Here is a 23,435-nt window from a genome sequence, read left to right on the forward strand (position 1 = left end):
ATGAGGAAAAGTGAAAGGGAGAGAGGGACATAGAGAGTGAGGAAAAGAAGAGAGAGAAGCAGGGAGGATGGCCTTCATTCAGTCGAGCCTGCTCCACTATAGGAGAGCCAAGGCAGACCACTTCCATTCATATCAACCAGCGTCCTTGAGGTTTGGCTCTATAATATCTGAATGAATTTTGTAAACAAAACCAAAACCAAAAAAAAAAAAAAAAAAAAAAAAAAAAAAAACAACCAACCAACCCAAAATCCCTCAAGCTCTTCCTACCCTTTCACAATACCTACCCATGACTACATAAGCATATTCTTAGATGAGAAGCTTCATCTATCAGATCTCAGGTTTGCTGAGGTATTCTCCTCATGTATTCTATGTATTCTATCGCAATGTGTCACTTTATTTCTCTAGGGAAGCCATGGAGGAAGACTTCAGAGGTGTGTGTGTGTGTGTGTGTGTGTGTGTGTGTTTCTGTGTGTGCACATGTATCCAAGTGCCAACCATACTTCCATATTTCTGTTTTTAACAGCCTGTGTTGAGGAAACTATGTACTCAAGGTTGTCATGTGTATCCTATACATTTGCATGAGTCACAAGGTGTAGGATTCTCAAAAGTGTCCCCAGGCCATTACAGAGATGTTGCTAAGTATTATTACTGAAGTGTTGCAGCAATTGGGAGAAAGGTCAGGGCAGTAACTGCCTTTCAAATGTCTCTGGAGACTGAGTTAATTGCACTGTTTGTGACCCGATTAGGGTTTGTCTGTGTTGGCATGTGTGTGTGTGTGTGTGTGTGTGTGTGTGTGTGTGTGTGTGTGTGTGTGTGTGTGTGTGTGAGAGAGAGAGAGAGAGAGAGAGAGAGTGAGGGGCAGGGGTGGTTAATTCAGTCCATGACGGAGAAAGCAATGAAGTCTGTTTAAGGATAATTTTAAAACTGCAACACAAGAGACACTTACAGTGACTGACTTCACATACTTTTGGGAGATGACATGTCACACAAGTTTTGATAACTACCCAGAAGAAAGCATTTCACTGTCACTAATAAGAAAACCCTGAGTTTAATATTAAGTTAAGGATCTATTCCCTGATCTAAACAAGGGCCACATAAGTAATGACCTACTAAACTACAAGGTTATAATTTAGGAACTTTTCTTTGAAGTTCATATTTCAATAAAAAATACCTCAGGAACGAGCTGGAATAAAGCAAAACTGCATTTGCATTGCTGAGCAGAACACAGATGGGGAGGAAGACAGACTTTGAGATGGCCTCTATAGAAATGGACCTTTGGAGCCATTATTGACATATCAACTGAGCTTTCTGTGAAAAATGATCCGTTAGTCTGAAAAAAAATCTGAGTTAGACCTAAAATTTTTATTAAGCTGCTAAGTACACACATCAGTCAGTTCTTGTACTTGTAGACTAGTATAACGAGGGTATACCATTTGCCCCCAAAATCAGAAGCCTGTAAAATAGGACCTTACCAGCTATAAGCAGGCTAAAGTTTAGATTTAGTTTAAACGTGTTGTATCCTTTAATACCTTTAGCTTACTTATTTGGCATAATTATATCTCCCAGTGGTTTGTAAAAGGTGAGTGGAGATAAAGAGAAGGACAGTTTAATACAGCAAGAATGAAGTTTCCTCTTCAGAAACAATATTCAAATCCAAAAATTAAATGGTCACAAGACTGTTAGTGCCCATACATAATAGAAAGAAACTAAAAAAGAACCAGAGAGAGAGAGAGAGAGAGAGAGAGAGAGAGAGAGAGAGAGAGAGAGAGAGAGAAAGAAAGAGAGAGAGAGCGAGGTCAACTAGGAAAGAGCCTCCCTCAAATCTAGACCAGCCAGTTAATGTTTAGAGTTGTTTAAGTCCCAGTAAAGCCAGCACCATCTTCTGTTAGCCTCCATTTGACCTGTGAAGAAGCAAGTTGTTTTACTGGAGGTAGTCATTAGTTGAACTGTAACCGATAGTCCCTTGACAGAAAAACTTCATTTAAGTTGAAAAAGAAAAATCAATAAACAGATGACCCAAGGCCTAATGAGCAAGGATCTCTGACCTCATCTATCGACCTTCCCCAGAGCACAGAAAGATAGGCTCAAAGCTAGAGGCCAGGGAGGCAAACCAGAGTAGGAGGCTGGGCAAGGCTAGACAAGGCATAGTCATTTGAGTACCTGGGAGAACGCAATTCCAAACGCCACTCCAGCAATGATCCCCATGTTAGTCTCCATAAAACTGGTCACCAGATCATAACAGCCCTAAAAAGAAAATATTGGTAAGTCAAACCCACCACCAACCAACAACCAACCAACCAACCTACCAACCAACCATCAAGCCAAAGAATTCAAACATACAAAAAAGTATAGAGAATAGTACAATGAAACCACACAGGACACTTTCTCTAATATTGTGATTAATATATTTCTCTAATATTATGATTAATATATTAACATTAAAATTAACTTGTTGTTGAGGTAGACTTTATTTTATCAACCTAGTCCAGAAACAAACACCTACTTCTTTTGTATCCCCCACAACACAAAGAAAGGCAAAAGCCGACTGTCACTAGTAAATCCCTTACTTTTAGATCAAACATCAGGACTCTCAAGATTAGACTAACTATTATGAGGTCATTTCTGTATTTCACCCATTTTCTATTGGGATCTGTAACAGTGAGTGCTTTAAGTGTACATTTACATGGAACTAACCAAATCAACTTATTTCTGAGTTGACTTATTCAGCAAAGAATACATGGTCTTTTCCAGTAAAGGACTCCAACTTGAATATAGAAATTGTGTAAAAATAAAGACATTAAATGAACAGAATCAAAGTAATTCTTGTTTACCTGGACAGCCATTCTAAGTCATAATAACATCTGAACAACCACAACAACTACTCCCACTGTCTATCATTTTTAAATTCCAATTTTGTTTAACAAAGTTCAGAGTGTGTGGAAATTCTGCTAATATTGTTGGCTCTAAATCATCTTCATCTTCACAGTATCTTTACAGAGAGAGAATGCATTAACTTGGAGCAGTGCTATAACATAGCTTCCATGCAATTTCCTCTTTCCTATCTGATATAAATATGAAGGTAAGTGCATGCTGGCTCATGGTTGACTTGTACTATGTGTTTCTTTCCAGCAGTATCATATCCTTAGCAAGCTTCTGCTCACAGACACAAGTAATGACCTGGCAGGAGTTCACCTGTGTCAGAAATAGTTCTCCCTGTACACAGTGTGAAGTTCTTTCATGCGCAGCATAGAGCTTGTGAGAAAGGCCAAACTGGAGGTTCTACCCAAGACTTGTGAAACCAGCATCTACCATGTGCTTGGAATATTCCTTTTTAATAATTTTTTTTTTTTGGTGAATTTGAATGTACTTTTAACAAGCTCTAAAAGTATTTCCACTAAAGTGTGGGAAGTATTCTTCTGTAAAAAAAATAGCTAGATTCACTACAAATAAGAAAGGAAACAAATACATCCTATCAATAATAAACAAAAAAAGAAGATGAGAATGATTTTAAAAGAAAATGTTTTCCATCCCTGAATTTATCTTCTCTATTATTCATCATTCAGCCCTAAAGTCTACTCTCCAAGTTTCTATACATTTCTGCAGATACAAGAATTGCTTTGGAACTACAACTATGGGTCGTGTTTGCATTCAACCTTAAGTCGTGCACTAAAGCACGATCGTATCCACCCACAACCATCTCTCTCAATTTCCTAATATGAAAGCCTGGTTGTCAAGCATGAGATAAATCTAGAGACCTGCTAGGTCTCCTAGGAAACACTGAGAAACAGAGCGGTTAATTTCCTCACCCTCTTGGTGCATCTAAATCAACAGTGCAAAAGTGTTTGCAAGTGGCCGTCTTTAACTATTTGGAAGAGAAGGCAAGTTCCAGAAAGGTTCTAAAGGCATCTCTGTAGATGCCAAGCAGGGTCAGTCCTTTCTCTGTTCTTAGAAACTGAGCAAGAAATTCCTATTGGTAGGGGCTCAGCCAGTGCAACCAGCTAAACAGACCTGCAAGCATTTCATCATCTTGCCAGCAAAAGAAAAATAAATCCTGTGCCCCAAACTAAACAATCAATCCCCTGTGTAACGGTTCACACTTCCTTTTACCTGTTCTCCACCCCAAATCTGTATAATGTAGGTTCCCCAGGTTACCGAGTAAAAGTCAAACTTCATCTTTCTGTGTTACCACAGGGTAGGGTTCAAAACACCAAATGATCACAACACATTAACGTGTATGTTGTGTGTGCCTTTATGTGATTATTCACATGTGCGTGTAACTGTGGAGTCCAAAAGAGGGGGTCAGATTCCTCGGAGCTGGAGTTATAGGTAGTTATGAGCCTGCCAGCCTCAGTGTTGGGAACTGAATTACTGTCCTATGCCAGAGGAACAAGCTCTCTTAACCTCTGAGTCATCTCTCTGGCCCCCAAACATGTTTTCAGAGGCCAACAGAAGCTATTCCCTATAAGGATCTGTTGCATCATTTCTAGGAACATTGCTGAGGTCACATTTGCATCACAGTTAAGACTTACAGTGTCTGGTGGTCTGTGCCTGACATTATGCTTTAACTTATTTCATTTATTCCTCATATTAATTCTTTTTTAAAAATGTATTTTTATGTATGTGTACAATCTGAATTCAGACACACCCAGAAGAGGAAATCTGATCCCATTATAGATGATTGTGAGCTACCATGTGGGTGCTGTGAATTGAACCTTTAGGAAGAGCTGTCAGTGCTCTTAACCCCTGAGCCATCTCTCTAGCCCCCTCAACTTAATTCTAAAGAGCAAGATCTATTATTATCTATATTTTACATATAAGAGAAACAAACCCCGAGAAAGGTTAAGTAACTTTAACAAGATCCTGCAATCAACAAATGCCTGATTCAGAATTTAAACTACCTCTAGTCTCTGAATTCAGATTTTGGGGTCCTTATATTTCCCAAATAAGAACGTTTATGTGAATTTTTTTTTTCCTTTTTACCAAAATTGGATGGGTGTTGCTTTTACCAGCCACATGAACCAAAGCACTCACTGTTACAGATCCCAATAGAAAATGGGTGAAATACAGAAATGACCTCATAATAGTTAGTCTAATCTTGAGAGAATGGCTATCATCTCTCTATGAATTATTCAGTACATGGCCCGTATGATACAGAACTGGGAAGATATTAGAAGAATAGAATAGAATAGAATAGAATAGAATGTTTTCTTTGTGAGAGAAGGAAATTTGCCCCATGTCTGGAGAGCTAAAGACAAATTCAATAGTATATTCTGCTCTGTTGTTTCTTAAATCATAGTTTATATAGGGCATTTCTTTAAGTGTTTAAGAATGTTGATAGCATCCAATGCGCAGCTGTAGCACACAGCTGTAACATGTCTTCATTGTATTCTCTGTAAAGTGCAGTATAAGACTGATTTCCCTTCTCTCTGACTACTGGAAGTTCATTCTCCCTTTCTCCCTGTGAACTCCTGTCTATATCACCTTCCAACCGTCGTTTTTTTCTGCTCTCCTTTTTGGGAATCCAGATGTTGACAGTGAGTTGCATTGGAGTTGTTCATTTCTTTTCCTACACCAGTGAACTCCCTAAAATAAAGGCCACCCTCCTAGCAGAAGCAGATGCTGTCTGTCAACTCTACTCCCTTCTTCCTGCCAAAGACTGGCACCCAGCTGTGAATAATTTCATGTTTCGATGGTATATTAAGTAGAAGAAAGGCGCCCAGAAAGAAAAAAGAAAACACACTCTGTCTGACACAGGCATCGAGGTTAACAGGAACCATTTGCTAAACCTACATAGCTGTGCCTGGTGGAGGCTTGCTGTGGGAGAGCCACAAGAGACCAATTGGAGGCAGAGCTTCCTCTTTCAGAAGTGAGCAGCCTCAAGGGCTTCTCCTAGGCAAGCAAACACCACAAAGGAAGAAGCTCAACTCCCTCGGAGACTACCTTTTCTAATCTATTTGTCTTAATTTCACAGAAGTAACAAAATCCTCCCAAACACACAGCACCTGCCTGTCCCGTTAGGGCTGGGAGGGAGAGGTACCTTCTGGTTAACTTTGGTGGCGGCCACAGTCAGATTGTGCAGATCCAGGGGATTACAGTCAGTTTCGTTCATGCAGCAGCTGGGAGGGATGCCGTGATCCAGGAAATAGGGGCTGCTGCTCCAGTTGGTGTAGTTCTGCACACCACAGCAGCTCAGCTGTTAACAAGAAAATAAAAAGAATTCAAGAGTGGTTGAGCAGATGCTGTGACCTCTTCACTTCTTGCCCTGAGGCTTCTATGAGAAAAACATCAAGCTAGGCAGTGGTGGAACACCCCTTTGGTTTGGGAAAAAAATCAGCTTACCCTCTACTATCAATCATCTTTGGTATCCATGTGAACTCTGAGAAGGAAGTTGAAACCACATTACACTGTCTTTTTTTCTACCTCCACAAGTAGAGTAACATGTCTCTGACCTTGCTAAACATCTCGATCACATAAGAGTGCTATTAAGTATGCAGGTGCACATGTTAATTATACCTAGAATACTGACAGGCAATTAATCCATTCTAAAAGTGCTCCACTGGACCTACAATAATAAGTAAATAAATAGCTTAAGAGAAAATGATTTCTATGTGGGATAGAAAGCTGTTATTGGGAAACTATAGCCTGCCTGGTTTCATAAAGGTGCTTGCCACTGGTTTCTGTATTGCCTATTGCCCACGGCTCCATTGGTGCTATGGTCTCACAGTTGGGTGTGACACAGAGTATAAGACCCTTACCATAGCCTAAAATATTTCCTATTTCTCCTCTTTATAAAACGTTTTCTGATATCTCACACAGGGAATATGAAAGCAAATGAGACAAAAATGTTACTGGTTGGTAAAACCTGAGTATACAGTTTTTTGACTTTCCAAAAGGTCTGAAATGTCATCAAACTAAAATGGAAAAGCTTATGGTTTTAATTTTTAAAAAAAAAATCTTATGAATCTTAGATATAATTACATCATTCTCCCCTTTGCAGACTATACCTGACAGAGTCTCAGTTTCCTTTTGGTCCATTAGTACACTGCCTTTAGTACATTGCCCCAAGTAGATGCTGGTCACCTGACTTCTCTGTCTAGTCTGGAGTCACCAATTCTAGATAGCCAGCCTTCAGGAGTCAGCTGTTAGCTAGATCAACACACACCCGCTACTCCCTCCTTTCCAATGGTTCAGCTTTTAAGGACAAATGGGGTATCGTTGGCATGTTCAGCACTCTTACCAATACAAGACACATTGGAGCATGTGTCTTCTTGATGCTAACTTCCTAGAAAATGCTTGGAACCAACTCTTGAAAACAGAACTGGACCAAAGAAGAATCAACAGTATATGCAACTGGTCTAACCTAGAGCGTTAAGCCCAAAACTGTATATGCAAGCTCCATACCCATCTCTTTCCCTGAAACTTACGCTGCGCTGCACATGGTCCACGGCCCGGCTCCTCTCATCATTGCCGTTGTAGTTCTGCATGGCATCCGTGTAAGTCCTCAGGAAGGTGTCCTTGATCTACAGAAGATAAAAGGGAAATGTATATCTAGTTCACTGTGGCCCAATCTGACTCAGATTCCTACAAATTCCCATCCCAGCACCATCTCTTCTGAAATTTTCTCAGTTGATGGTGACTACGGAGAGAAAGCCTTGTTTTCTGAGACAAAGGAGCAGAGAACATTCACTAAAGGTTTAACTAGCTGAGGAATTTAAAGACAAAGTTGATTTCAACCACCAATTTAGAGGGAACCAGGCCTGTCAGATGGCTCACTGAAGTGGCTAGCTAGGTAGGTTCTAAAAGGGCTATAAAGGTGACTGGCCAATCTTCAGGCATGAATTTTTCTAGTTATTTTTCTTTTAATTGATTCACGGCAAACTTCCTTTCTACACCATTCCGTGACTTATGGAGACAGAATGGTAACAGACCAGACACTGGTGTGATGTGAAGATTAAGGTATGGGCCCCAAACTGACCTCTATTCTACTATGCAGAATGGGACAAAAGCCATCTTTCACTTAACTGTAATTACTGAGGCCAAAACGAAAGAGGCGAAAGGACAAGGGCTTTCTTGTTAGTAAAAAGTTAATGAAACCCTTTCTCCTTGTCAGTGAACACATTTGCCCTTGGGATCATTTTCAAGTCCTTTTGAAATCTGGGGTAAGTGAGGTGTTAGGTATACTACTAGGCCGTGTGGCTTATTGGTAAAACTAAGGTCTGATTGCTGCAATGCCTCTGAATTGGGAGAACAAAAAGTGGCAATTATCTGGTGGCAAGCTCCAAGCTAAATATGGCAACTCTCTCAACCAGGGATATTTCTTACTATATTCTGGAAGTAATGTCCATCAGGTAGTTGTAAGAGATACAGAAACCAAACAGTACCCGTGAGGTACTAAGCTGCAAGCCAGAGTGGCTGCCACAGCCAAGTCTATCACCTCACTTCACTTCTAAATTCTCAGGGTGGGGCGTTGTATAGGGAATAGGCCTTGTGTCACCCTGAGAGCATAGGCTTAAGAAACAAGACCATGGCTGACCTGAAGGCAACCCAGGCTTCTTTACAACATTGGTCCAAGTAAAATGGTATCAATGTGACTTATTGTTACCCAGTGAGTTTCACCACTTGGCCAAAGTCAACCTGTATTTCGTAATCGGGATGAGAGTGCAATCCCTAATGAATATAATGAAAAGGGACAAGAGGACTTCTGGTTTTCACACATACACTTAGGCCCTCCAGCAGGGCTGCTGAGGCCACCACCTTCACCCCATTTCCCTGCAGCTCATTGTAAGCATGGGTAGTCTAACTAGAGGCAACATCAATGAGCAACAGGTTCTGGAAGTTAGCTTTGGCATTTGGATGCTACCTACAGTCAAGGGCAAAATCAGGGCAATGGGGGAAAGGAACGGAACATCCACAAGCCAAGCTCCCAGTGAAGATAGCTCAGCAGGGCAAAAAACGAGCCTGGGACATTGCTGCCCGGCACTCAAAAGCCACAGCCAAACACCTCAGTGCGTTCCCTGTCTATGGTTTGCCATCAGCACACAGCTATCTGTTACAGCTCTCCTGCTCTTTATGTGGTAGAAGAATGGATTTACAGGTAAGACAATTAGCTCAGCTTGCCTCTAGTGTCAGAAATCTTAGAACAGCATGCAATGCTTTGTGTAAAAAGCTACTTTCAAAAGAGTCTAATCCATATTAGACGTCACTGCTTTCAGAGAGGAGAAGCATTTTATGAAAGAGCTACAGAGAAAACTCAAGTGACGATCAAGACTGAAGGCTGTAAAAAGTTCCCGGCTAGCCTGCATGCGCTTCTTACACATGCCATTCATTTCCAAAACGCCTCTTCACACAGACTCTGAGTCTTTCCACCCTGGGTATACTCACTTCATGACGAAACACAAATCCAGAAATGCCAGCGACAAGCTCAGCCAGGAACACCAGGGACAGGAACATGGCATACTAAAAATGAAGTGAATGAGGATAAAGTCACAAGGCAGGATTAAGAGGAGGGCTTTTCAGGGCTGGGAAGATGGTTTAAGAGAGTTAAAATTATAGAGGGCCCAAGCTCAGTTCATAGCACCAATGTCAGGCGATTCACAAATGCCCGATGTTCCTGCTCCAAGGGCATCCAATGCCTCTGGCCTCTGTGGGCACCTGTGCTTGTGTATCTATACCCCTACACAGATACATGAATAGAGAGGGAAAAGGAGAGGGGAAGAGAGACAGACAGACAGACACATAGCTGAGGGTGCTTCTTTACAGTGAACATCTTTCCTCTAGGTGCAGTTAGACAAGTTCTTACTATCACTAGAGCAAATTCAGAAATGTAAATACCCTTGTTGGGATTTCACATGAGTATCAATATAAAAAACTGTCATTTTAATATGTACAAACATTTCAGGGTATGGATGCTAAGGAGACCTCAACTGATACCATGTCCATCAGCTCAGATCAATCAGGAGAAATATGAAAGGGCCATGACTCCAAAGTGTTTTACTTTCAATATGAAAATATTTAGGCTAGAAAAAAATATTTGCTCTGGAGTTCTCACAGGACATTGTTCTGCCCCGTCTAGGTGGCTTTTCGACCAACTTCTTCATGGTGAGCTAGAACCTGCAAATTGAATCCTCTTTTTACCCTCTTTTTAATGCCGGGCATAGAACCCAAGGCCTTCAGTGCTACAGCACTGAGCTGCCACCCTAGTCCTGGCTGTTCTATTTTGTAATTGTTCCGATTATTGGAAAGACTTCTTTGCCCTTGGCCACAGGTCTTCTTCCTACTTCCAAATTCTACCCGCCAGAAAGCAAAAGGGCCCAAGCACATGTCTATGTGTTAGCCCTTTGTATGTATGAGCATGGCCATGACGTGGAGCCGTGCTGCTGCTTTACTTCTGGGCAAACGTTTTCACTTTTTTTTTTTTTTTTAGCCACACCTTACAGTAAATGACTACAGACCCATTGTATTTGGAAGTGCATCTTCTCATCTGTTGTCAAAGGCCAGAGTATGTACAGCATGATGTGCCTCTTCACTTTGCTGGCTATCTCTGAACATGGTACCCTCAGCTGGTTCATGCGGGGATGCTTGCCTCTGGGATGGACAATTAATGGAATTTATAACCTCTAACAAAGCAAGCACAGGAGACTACTAACAATAACCCCAGTGTTTCTCATTTCATTCCACCTGCACTTCCCAATTTGAAACATATACACACCCTCTATGTCGGTCACTGTCTTTCTGTACATATGCAGGCAAATATCTGAGTTCAAGGATATTACATGGCACTTATGAGTTATGAAGCTTTTTGCTATTTTTCTGACTTTGAAAAACAAAAGGAAGAGGAATTAACCTCTTACCAACAAGTCATATGTATTATAACTTTTTTTCTCATCTCAAAATAAAATATAGCCATTCTGAATGTTTGCAAGGACCCTGACTGATGCTGTGGATAAAGTACACAATGCTGTATAACTTAGCTATAATATATACATATGACTTATAAATATATACATTTGTATGGGATCATAAATGACTCCTCTTACTGACACATATGCCAAAAGAAGCAAGCACTGGGTTAAAATACCCATTTTTCTAAATGTTGATGAAAATTCCGTATAAACACACAGCCAGTAAAATATTAAGCATGAGGTAATTATATGCAATTTACATAATTTCTCTGAATACTTCATAGAAAATGTGATCAGAAGCAGGCACTACTCTATGAAGAGTCTTAGACCAGCCCTATATCCACCAGAAAGTTATGTGGAAAGATAACTATCAGAAGGCAAGTGGGAAAATGGACATTTAACTCTATGGTCAGACATCATCTTTGGGCTTCCCTATAGGATAAATTGTTATTGTCGATGATTTTTTTCAGTTATTAAGGTTAAGGCTAATGGACTACCATAAGATTCTAATGATAGTTAAAACTGCAGTAAGGGTCTTTGAGCAGTCTGCCCTTACCTTTAGGGATGCATTATCGCTCTGTCTGCAGTATTAGAGACAGGCCTCTGCCGTGGCCCTGGAAGCTAATTGTCATTGCATCAGTCCTCTGAGCAAGAGCTTCTGGCTTAGGTCAACTCCCACAGCACAGGGCCAGACAGTGCAAGTGGAGGGAAAAGCATGCACACACATCCTTGCATGACAAGATTCAAGGAGAAAGAGAGGTCTGCTCCAATGGGATCTTGGACGCGGAAGGCTGCTCATGTTCGGAATGATCCCTTGCTCACCAAAGCTGCACATCACATCCCACAAGGGATTTCTAAGCCAGTTTGAGACTGGCACGGGGCATCATGCCAAGAAGACATTAATCGTTCACTGGAATCAATGGCCAGTGCTTTGCCAATTTACCTCAGGAAGCTAGGGCTATGTTCACTGTGCCAGGCTGTGTTTGGGGTAGTTTTTCCCCCTGGGAGGTTTAAAGGATGGATTAGTTAAGAGCCTAGTGTAAAATTAAAAATCAATGAATATTAAAGTCTTTTTTTTTTTGTAGCTTCAAGAAGGGCTATTTGACTGTCACATGAATTTATTATTGTTTTATAAAAATAATTGAGAAAGTGCATCATGCTGAGATGTACTCACCAGTTTCAGCATCCATGGACTACCACGGCATGTAGCAAAGCATCCGAAGAGGCCAAAAACCACAATGGTGGTGCCGGTTCCAATGAGCACATAGGGAGCATTGGTGGAGTTCTCAGCAATAAGGGAGATGTAGGTTCCCAAAGTCAGCTTTCCCCAGACTCCAACAGCCAACAGGATCACCCCGGTGATCTGCAAAAGGGAGAGAAGAGAATATGGGACTATCGCCAAAAGAGGTGAGAATGGACATTGTCTTAGTTCCTCTTTGATTGCTGAAGAGAGACCACGACAAAGGAAACTTATATCAAAAAAAAGAGTTTATTGGGGGTTTGCAGTTCCAGAGGGAGTACATGTCCATCATGGTGGGGAGCATGTAAATAGCAGGAAGGCACAGTCCTGTTACAGAAGCCAAGAGCCTACATCCTGATTCACAAGTATAGGCAAAGAGGGAGAACTAACTGGGAATGCATGGTATTTTAAAACTTCAAAGCCTACCCCCAATGACACACCTCCTTCAACAAGGCCACACCTTCTAATCCTTCCCAAACAGGTTCACCAACAGAGGGAGTACAAATATAGCATTCAAATGTATGGGCCTCTGATGGCCATTTTCATTCAAACCACCACAGACACAGAACAACGTGGCCACAGTTGAAGATCCAAGTTTCCACAAGCAAGGTGTATTTGCTGAAGGCTTTGCCCTCAATAGCAAGACATGTCAGGGACCATTAGCCAAAACCGTCACACAATAAATGCACTTTGATAGTATGCAAGTTATACCTTCCACTTATGTATATAAGTTGGAAATCAAGTCAATAAAGGATATTTTTAAAAGCTGCTTAAAGAACATCATAAGACACTTCTGAGAGGCATTCTGACACTGAGCTAGGCATGACCCCAGGAAGAATGCTGGCTCCTTTCATCAATGGCAGGTAAGGGTAGAATAGGTCTTATGGCCATCCTTTACAATATTGTAAGAACAACGATATTCTTCTTGTCCATTATCCTCAAAATCTCTATAAAGAAAATATTCTAGACAGTTTTGAATCCATACCTTATTCATTATAAAGCAACAGAAGAGTCTGAACATCTCTTGGTATTGTTTATAATGCTATTTGTCAAATATCATCAATCATTCCAATTGAAATCTTTATAACATGTCTAAACTCTAGCCCTGTGCATTCATCAGCCCCTTACCTAGGTAGAGGGCTCAGGGCTGTATGTTAGGCCTTACTCTCCATTCCCTGTACATCCCAGGCCTGAGCAATTGTGGCTGGTGAAGCCATATGTTGGTTTGGGTCCCACCAGCCCACAGTTGCTATATCCTTTGATTCACTTACAGCTGGATGACATATTCAAAAATAACCATCTTCAAATTGCTACCTTTGGGAGCTGAGGCTTAAGTGCTTCCCCAGTTTTGTCCCAGCCTACAGCTCAATGTTCCACATTAAAAATCTCAGAATTCTGCTCAGTCTATCTGAATGAAGAGGCAAGACGAGAAGCTAGAGAAAAACAGCAACACACACACACACACTCACACACACACTCACACACACACACTCACTCACACACACACACACTCACTCACTCACATACACACTCACACTCACTCACACACTCACTCACACTCACTCTCACACACACACTCACACACACACTCACTCACACACACACTCATACACTCACACTCTCACACACACACTCACACACTCACTCACACACACTCTCACACACACTCACACACACACTCACACACACTCACACACACTCTCTCACACACTCTCTCTCACACACACACACTCACACACACACTCACTCACACACACACTCTCACACTCACACACACACTCACACAGACACACACACTCTCTCACACACACACACACACACTCACTCACACACACTCACACACGTGAGTTTGATAAATTGCTTTTTGAAAGAAAAGGCATAGGCATAAGGTCGCCTTAACATTTCATGTTGTTCATTAGTCTCTGTGTGAACTTTGGTAAACCACATATGAGATTTGTAATGGTAACTCCCCTGTCTTGCCCCCAAAAGCTTATTTTGTACAACTATCACTGTGCATGGCAAACTTAAGTGTTAGATGAGAAAAGAGTGAAGAAATGATGTAGACTTGAGGAGAAAGCATTTGATACTAATTGTGAGGAGAAGGGGCCCAGCAGAGGCTTCTTGTCAATGAGAATGAACAGCTTCAGTGAATTAAAACCAATAATGTAGACGTTGCCAAGAGTTTCACATCCTCTGCTGACACCTGGTGGTCATTTGTAAAAAAGCAACTTCCCTGAACAGTTTCCTTTGCCATATTCTGCCAGATAGAAATCTAACAGCATCTTTACCCACTAGAATCAAGTCTCACGTTACCAGGGGTGAAAACAGAACGTGTTGGTAAAATAAGGTGCCTATCACCAACCTTGCACCCTTAAATTAGCTAAAAAGAATTCCATAGTGATTGAATTCTGAGATGTTTAACAGCAGGAGCAAGGCCTAGATATGATACATATTACAGCTGACATGTGGCACCACACATGCACATACACGCACAAGCATGAAACAACATACACACACACACACACACATACTCAGAGACAGAGAGAGAGAGAAAGAGAGAGAGACAGAGACAGAGATAAAGAGAGAATGTGATTGAGACTAAGGAGGACATTTCAGAGCTAGGTCTTAACTTCCCAGTACAGTCTGGGCACAGCTTGAATTTATGAGGAATGGAATACCACCAGCTGCTGCTAATACAGGCTGTGAAACAAGGCCAAATCAAACTATAATAATAGCACTAGCAGAGGTATATTGGTGCTGGGAAGGTTAGCTCAGTCACGCAGTCCAGCATGAATGAAATTCTGAGTTCAATATTTAGTGCAGGAGAGAAAAAAAAAACCCCAAAACATTAGATCAGACTGAGAAAAGCTTTTAAAAAGTGGCATATGTTGCTTTAAAATGTCAATGAAAGAAAGTCATGGAGGGGTTTGGCCATATGCCACAGTGTTCTCAGAGGCTCCTGGAAGAGACTCCCCAGGCTTCATTTTCATCATGAACTGGATTTTTGGAAAGCAGGCAGTAGACATAAGTGATTCTCTTTGCTCCTATCAGGTCATTCCAGGTAATACTGGGTAGGCTCCTTCCTAATCCTGCACCATTCTGATTTTCCCCAGGAGTTCAGAGCCATGTGAATCCTTCTTGCTCTGTCAGTGCACAGACTATAGGTCTGACCAACCTGCTATAGCTGTACACATGGTATGCCAAATTTGCATATGAAAGGGTAAAGTCCCATATCGTCACTCAAGCTCCCTAACACCTAGCTTGGGAGCTCCACCTTCTAAAGGAACATGCTCAATTATTTTAATGATGATATGACTTTATACTTAGCATATTAACAACTAAATAACATCTTCAAGGGCAACAATGGGAAATTAAGTCATAGAGGTATAAGGTACAGGTAAGAGACCTGTCCTGAGAAGCTGTGTGAAATAGAAGGCACTGTATCTAAGCAATGATAAAAAATAATCAAAGAGACAGTAGGAGGGAATCACAGCCAGTTCACATTTTTTTGGAGAATTCATGGCTCAAGCATTCCAGAGCTTCACAGGTTAATTTGTTCTTGATGACTACACACAGAGGCACCGTAGACTAGCCTTCCACTCCCATGCCTCTGCAACTCAGAAAAAAAAATATATATGATGCAGAAAGTCTATGGCAATTATCAGTAGTTAAAATATAGATCCCCTGGGTGCTAGATTTAAGAGGAAAAGTAGGCAAGAGAGTATTCCTGTTCTTAATTCTTAGGTGACTATATTTGCTGAAGAGAAACTGGAGGGGCATGCTTTCTGCAGCCTCGGGGACATCACTCTGGAGAGTACCGAAAGGAGTCAGACTGGCAGAGAAACCAGAAACCCCTGTTATCTTAGGATGTTTTTTTCTTTAAACTCTGAGAAGTAACAGTGTATGCCCATTACATTTACAAGATTGCTTTTTTATTATGAATTATTTGTCTATGTGCCCAGTACAATAAAATGGACTAAGAACTAGAATGTATAAGGGGTTTCTTAGTGGGCTTGGGAACCCACTCAAGGATAGGCAAGGAAAAGGGACTAATGTATTTAAAAGGGGGGGGTGTATGCTGGAGTTCCAGACTTGGGGCTTAGGAGACAAGGCTTGCAGGTTCTGTTAGTTGTGTGAGCCTTGTTAGATCACCAAAGCTTTCCTGGCCTCAGTAAGATCAGGAGGTAGAAAAATCTGCACCTGCTCTTGGGCCCTTTTCCTTTCATTCATTTTGTCTTATTCCAATATGCTAATTTTTATTTTATTTTTCTAATCCCTTAGAAGCTTCCTTGTCTTAATGATATAGAAAGAGGGCAGACCTGGATGGAGAGGAAGATGGGGAAGAAATGGGAGGAGCAAAGGGAGGGAAAATTGTAACCAGGATGTATTATGTGAAAAAAAATCTATTTTCAGAAAGAGAAAAAGGAAAAAAAAAGCCAAGACCAAGCCAACTATTTTCTAGGTTGCTAATTTCATTTGCTAAGGACCTTTGCTAACCCTAGTTTGTTTAACTTAGAGAAGGGAACTCAAAACACCAGAGAGGAATGTCAAGGGTAGCTCATTATGAGCTGTACGGAATAGTTCTTATTTTTATTAACAAGCACTGTTGGGTACTTGCAAAAGTTGAAAAAGAGGTCTTAGGCTTTTGACTTACACTCATAGGGAGTGTATCACTCCTCTTCAGCTGTCCAGAAACCCTTGAAAGTATGAAACAAGCATACCAGAGCATAAGACTACTCAGAATGAGCTCACACCTCTGGCTTCCTTATGACCTAGATACAGAAATAGAAACCATCCAGGTGAACTAGTAATTGGAGATAGCAAAGCCACTTATGAGGAGATTTTATGTACTTAGAAATCAGGACCAGCTGTAGTAGTCAAGACTGAGAGAAGCTTAATGTTGGGGGAATTCCCTCTACACTACAGCTCTCTCATGAAGCACCTAGGTTGATCACACTTCTTTTGAAAACTCTGTTGGTGTTGCCTAACTCACAAAGAGGCTACATGACTACCAGCAGTGCTAAAAGGCTGACTGCCACTGGATGGGAGCCAATCACCATTGAAAGAAAAGTTGTGGGGGAAACCACTTCCCCAGCTCATGGGACTGGCCCCGTGAGAAGTTGGTGGCTCAAATCCCACACGAGCAAGAAACAAAAAGAGAGACTTTTAAGAAAAAGATCATGTCAAACAAGTGCATGACCAAGAGCTACAATGATCTTAATGTGTATTGAAACTTTCTGTGACCACGTGTTTATCCCACTCTGTATTACTGTGTACACATCAGGGATTTAAGAGTCATGTGAAGGAGAATAAAGCCTTTTGCCTCTTGTCTCAGCCACTTCCTGTGTCTGATTTTCCAAGACAATATGTTATTCATTCTGTCCTAATATCCATTCAGCAAAACCACTGCTTCTTTGATTCTGAGTCTAAATTTTCAACTTGAAAATCAGTCACTGGTGCCTATAGTACAATGTCCCTCTGGGGCCCATAATGAGGGCTTGACAAATAAAGCGTGTGTCTCAGCAATGCTCCCTTCATGGGCTGCATCCTTAGGCACTAGCAGATGGCAATAAAGCCTGAACAAACTCATCTCAACAATTATTCCATATGAATAGGAATCTAATCAATAATCTGTGACAGAGTAGCAGGCATGTCATGATTGTGTCATTCAACACATTGTTGTTCTAGGGTTTCATTATTTCCTAAAGGGAGATTGTGTTTTGCATAGTCTTTTGACAGAATTACCATCTCTAAGTCACAATAATAAAACCGTATCTGAATAGATCTAGTATATATACATATGGAAATAGATGAACCCATACAGCAGTCATTCAGTTCCCACACTATCTGTGACTGTATATTGGGAGCGTGGTGGAGAGGGATGGGAACTGAATGTCTCCTTCAAAGCAAAACTAAGGTTGGGGATACATGCTTTCAGAAAAGGATCAACTATTAAAAGAGGTTCATACTAGACAAAGAAAATACACGTGCAGGATTCCAAGCAAGATTCTCATGAAAACCACCACCATCATCACCACCCCACCCCACCCCCAAAAAAACCCGGTGAGGTAGAGTTTTCCCTTAACTCTCTCCTGAGATAATATAAGGAAGATTACCCCCCCCCACACCCCGTGATTGAAATAAGTTTCCCTCAGCACTCATGTGTCCACATTGTATACATGTGTGATAATACCACTAGGTAAGATGTATAGTCCTGCACTGGATGGCAACACTTCAACAATAAAGAATCACTTATGTCATCGTGATCCCGAAGACTATATATTGCTGTGACATGTGGACTTCCAAAATTTACACATACCCGCTCTGATAGTCACACTAGGTAAAAAATGCCCAGCAATTCATTTCTCAGGATATATCCATCAGTGAAGTGATGTGTGGATTGTACAGGCTAAGTGTATACATTTAGTACTGATAAAGTATTGTGAAAATAACAGACTCTAAGGTCATATGCTCTTGGTAAACAAAACAAGACAAAACACCAGAAACCAACAACAATAAATGAAACGGCAAATAAATTGTTTCAGAAAAAAGGTGCTGGAGCACTCTCTCTCCCACTGGCAGTCTCCCCCTTCCCAGGTGGTAGACCCTATCCTCTGAGTCTACCCCTGTCTCCATACTCTATTCTCAGCAAAGCAGCAAGGGAGAGTCCAATGGATCCTGTACCCAACAATCTCACTCCTCTGCTCAAGATACTCCCACGGTGTCTCACCTCCTAGAAAAAGTGCCAATATTCTTATCTGACTAGAAAAGGGCTGTTTGACCTGCAGCCTTCACTGGTTACTCTGTGTGACTTCTGTGGCTTTCCCCCTGTTTTCTAGTCTCTCATAGGTCGAATCGGAACCGCCTTTAAACTCTCTGATGTATCCTCTCCACATCTGCTACTTCTTCTGGAAGACTTTTGAGATCTCCAGTTTCTTCATTTTTGCTCAATGAGTTCAGTTCTTCCTTAAGAGTCATAATTATAACTAAAGCCTTCCCCCCCCACCCCCAGTGAGGTTCCTGTTTGTTTGTATGTTTGTTTGTTTTAACTGCTGGACTTGAGGCTGGAGAGATGGCTCAGCAGTTAAGGGCACTTGGCTGTTCTTCCTGAGGTCCTGAGTTCAATTCCCAGCAATCACATGGTGGCTCACAGCCATCTGTAATGGGATCCAATGCCCTCTTCTTCATGCAGGTGGACATGCAAATAGATCACTCATATACATAAATTAGCCTTTTCAAAAATGTTTTAAACTGCTCGACTCATCTGGAACACTATTAGATTTATTTGCTTTATCTCCAAAAATTAATCTAAGTTCCACATATAAAACTAAAGCCTTCCCTCCAATAAGGGTCCTGTTTTATGTTTTGTTTTACCACTGGACTTATCTGGAACACTATTTGATTTATTTGCTTTGTCTATATCAAAAAATGAACCTAAACTCCACAAGGGCAGGATTTGATCTTATTTGTTGGTTTATTTCCCCAGCCAAAGACAGAGATGGCTGTTGATAGTAGGTGTTTAGTATGTACTTGTTAAATGCTAGATGATAGGCAGGTTCTGAAGTTATGAATTCTATTTCCATCAGCACCATATTAAGGAGGCCAAATATGAGGCCTGACTCCCATATGACCCATGCAGCTATATTAACACTAAAAACAAAACAAAAATAAAAAAATATTAAACCTGTTCATTTGCTTCCAGTCCAGCAGAATGCTTTGTAAAATGTCTGTTTTGGGGCCACAGGGAGGATTAAACAAGATAGCGCGGGAATTGTTCCTTTCAACTATGGAGATGTAATTTGAATCTCTAATTTTTTTTTTTTATTTTAACACAGTAGTTGCAATTAATCAGCAGGAATCCAGAGAATGGCCGATGCTTGTACTAGTGAGATTTCTCTGTTCTTAAAAACGCAGTACCAGGACCCAGTGCTGGGCACCATGTCAAGGGTTCCAGTGTTTTAACTGGCCCAATCTGCTGGATAAGTTAAAGAAATTAACCCTAGGTTATTTACAACTAAGTGGGAGAACAGAAATATAACAATTTCTGACCCTCAATCCTTAATGCATTCTTTAGCCCGTCTCTAGGACTTTCTTTCTCTTCATCCGTTTATTATAGTTCCATAAGAAGAACTCGCAAGCCAGTGTGGTCCATCTTGGCACTGATCATGAAACAACCTTAAGAATTTGACTGCCACCACTAAAAAGTAAAATCTGTCGGCTTGGACTCTGACCTACTTATTTTAAAACATTATACATTACTTTCAGGTACACCTGTCTCCAAAAAATTGGAAATATATTCCACTTCAAGCTATATATACTTCAGTTTCTTAATAGGCATGTCAAGGAATATGTATCCTGTTGTATATATGGGGCTCAATTAGAGACGTTAACATTACAAGGGGCAGGCACAAACCTATGGAATAATCAATCTGAAGATCCAGACCAGCTTGACATATAAACAAAAACACAGTGTCATGAGTACTGTTTTTCATCAAGCACATCTGAGGAAAAAGAAACATCCTAAACTAAAGTACTTTGCTTTGAGCCCTAAGAAGAAAAAGAGGAAATCATAGCTGAAATAATCAAAAGAAAGCAATTCCTTTGCACAACTATCCTACCTTCAAGGAATCTCCGATCCAAAGTAACGGGTTGGGTAGCATTAAATCTACTCACCTGAAGTTCTAGAGTGGATGGAATCTGATCCATTTCTCAACTAATGGCACGATATCTAGACACACAGTTCACAGAGTATGTGTGTGATAAATGACATTTATTGAGCAGACTGTGTTTCTGTTCTGCTTCGTCACATATGTTCTCCATCTCTGCCTTACAGGTGCAAACCCGAGGCATCGGGGTCAACAACTTGCTGAAACTCATGGAGCTAAATAAATGGTACACCCGAGAGCCAAATTCATTGTCCATCTGGAGGCAGTTTTCCAAGCCATTATGGTATTCTGCTTGCTGTAGCCAGCTAAAGAAAACCAGGCAGGGCAGAGGGTTGAGTTTTCCTTCACTCAGTGTTGCCCAGACACCCACTCTCCCATAGCTAAATAAGAGCCAAAAAAGGGAAGGTTTCCCTGAGCGTGAGTTACGAGGAAGGCAGCACTCTGAACCATTTCCCATAAGTTTCTTAGGTAGTTTTTAATTGTCAATACTGGGAAAGAAAGGCAGAGTTGGGAGACAGCCTCTACAGATTGACTCTATGAGAACTTAACTGATTCCCTCTTGTTTCCTTGGGCATTCTCCCCTATTGGGAATGCCTCAATAGCTAAGCATGCATGTTCTACAAGACTGTTTATACATTACTTGTTTGGAACTGCAACTGCTCTTCTTTGGGGGAACAGTGTTATATATATGGTGGCTGTGTTTCTATGCCAGCATTCAATAGTCAATATTTAAAGACAGTATTAGGGAAAGCTATAGTGAAACAGACTTTCTGGCTCAATATGAGGTTTTAAAATAAATAACCATTGCCCAGAATTGTGTAGGTTGCCTTGAGAGGTATTATAACAGAAGGTAAATAGCTTTCTGGTGTCTTCACAGAGCCTACAGAGGCAAGATGTCCAGGCTGAAACGCACAGATTCTCAGAGGCTCTTGTCATCCTTTGTATCATCCAGGAAGCCTTATGATTCCCCACGCCCCAATTATCTCCATCCCTGGATTTTCATACATGAATGAGCAGGAACTGTAGCAATGTAAGAACCCCCGAGACAATTTTCTTAGGCCCAGAGTTTCATTGCCTTCAACACCCCATAGGAAATGATATGCCACATAATTCTGTCACATGAAGAGCAATAGAAATACCTGCTCAGTGTAATGAGGTTGCAACTAAAATGAGTTGTGTTCTGCACTTGAAGGAACATTTGCCCTGTTATCTTAAAACCCCTATTTTCCCTAGGCAAATACGCTCTTTCGCATTTGTCATAGTCCGAAATCATGTGTTACTTTAAGAATCAGCCAAGTTAGTTAAAGGTAAATTTTCAAAAGCTATAGAGGTAACTTGCATAATTTTGACATATATAAAAGGATTCTAATTTTTCAAAAACAGACATATATTGGAACTAATTGGCTTTTATGAATAATGATGGTCCACTTCATTAGAGATCCATTCCTTTAAAACGATAATATAGTTCTATAAATGGGTATGAAGCAAACCCAGCTGTAGCTTTTACTGCCCAACAACACAGTTGCCAAGCTTGCTCCTAGAGAATGTATGCTGTTTCTTCCTTCGAATGCAAGTAAACTCTGGCCCACCAAGACTTTTTTTTTCTGACACACAAAGATAATAGTCCCCTCTGAACCTGCTTATGGTTTTCTATATATCTCTCATGGATGGCTCTGAAACTTGATGAATATATTGTTTGCATGCTCAGTTACCTTCTTTTGATATTGGAACACCATTAGCAACTGGGCTTTTATTGCAAGTAGCTTTTACTTAGGAAAATAAATTTCCACTTTGTCTCCTAGGCTGCTAAAAGGCTGCGGGATGGAATATAAGTAGGTCATATGGCCTGAGAGGTTTGTGTGTGAGGGGGTTGTTCGCTAGAGATGTGACATTTACGTGTGAAATACATATTAAAAGCTACTGATTGCTACTAATGTCATGTTTGGTTTTCAAAATACAATGTCTTCTATGGTCTTGGGCAAATCAGTAATTCAGAAATACACAGCGTAGTGATCAGGTCCCTAACCTAGAGGCCACCGATATAAATATCCTCTCCCCCAACAAGACGCTCTGAGTAATTTATTTTAGAATTCTCTGCCCAAAAGAGTAGGACTCTTTCTTTTCTGGTGGTGTTAGACTGCCCCACTGACTGCTCTGTAGAAAGATGCATGTAATTGTATTGTACACAATGTAATGACCACGTGCATGCATCCCCAAATACAAGGAAGTCACTGTATCTTACCATATTTTCATAATCAAAACCAAGGGTCCTCTAGAGTTGGGTGAACTATGGCACAGGGCTGGACCCAGAGCTCTATGGCTGTTATTTTCCCTGAGCCATTCCCCAAAGTACTATGTCTTCCATTGCTCATGCATTAGGCTATAGGAAACAGAAGTCATATAAGCTACCTTGACCAAAGGGAGGGATTCCTGGGGGCCACAAGTATCTATCTGGTGCGGAATTAAAAGCAGAGACAAACCAGAGGAGTCATCTCCTACTGCAAGGGTCTAGACTGCACAGTTCATTCATTCATTCATTCATTCATTCATTTATTTTTATGTATCTGTGTTTGTGTAATGTGCATGGATGTATGTCAGAGGACAACTGTGTGGAGTTCTTCTTCCACC

General features: G+C 41.0%; 1 protein-coding gene across 1 annotated transcript in view; it reads right to left on the minus strand.

Moving 5' to 3' along the window:
* Positions 1-23,435, minus strand: part of Tspan7 (tetraspanin 7) — a 101,735-nt gene that overhangs the window by 4,018 nt on the left and 74,282 nt on the right. The window contains exons 2-6 of the mRNA XM_034485746.2: positions 12,076-12,264; positions 9,382-9,456; positions 7,425-7,520; positions 6,038-6,193; positions 2,161-2,244 (exon numbers count right to left, since the gene is read on the minus strand). Coding sequence (XP_034341637.1) covers positions 2,161-2,244; positions 6,038-6,193; positions 7,425-7,520; positions 9,382-9,456; positions 12,076-12,264 — 600 coding nt within the window. The remainder of the gene's footprint in view (positions 1-2,160; positions 2,245-6,037; positions 6,194-7,424; positions 7,521-9,381; positions 9,457-12,075; positions 12,265-23,435) is intronic.

This window comes from Arvicanthis niloticus, chromosome X (genome assembly GCF_011762505.2).
Source record: "Arvicanthis niloticus isolate mArvNil1 chromosome X, mArvNil1.pat.X, whole genome shotgun sequence".
NCBI classification, from domain to species: Eukaryota; Metazoa; Chordata; class Mammalia; order Rodentia; family Muridae; genus Arvicanthis; species Arvicanthis niloticus.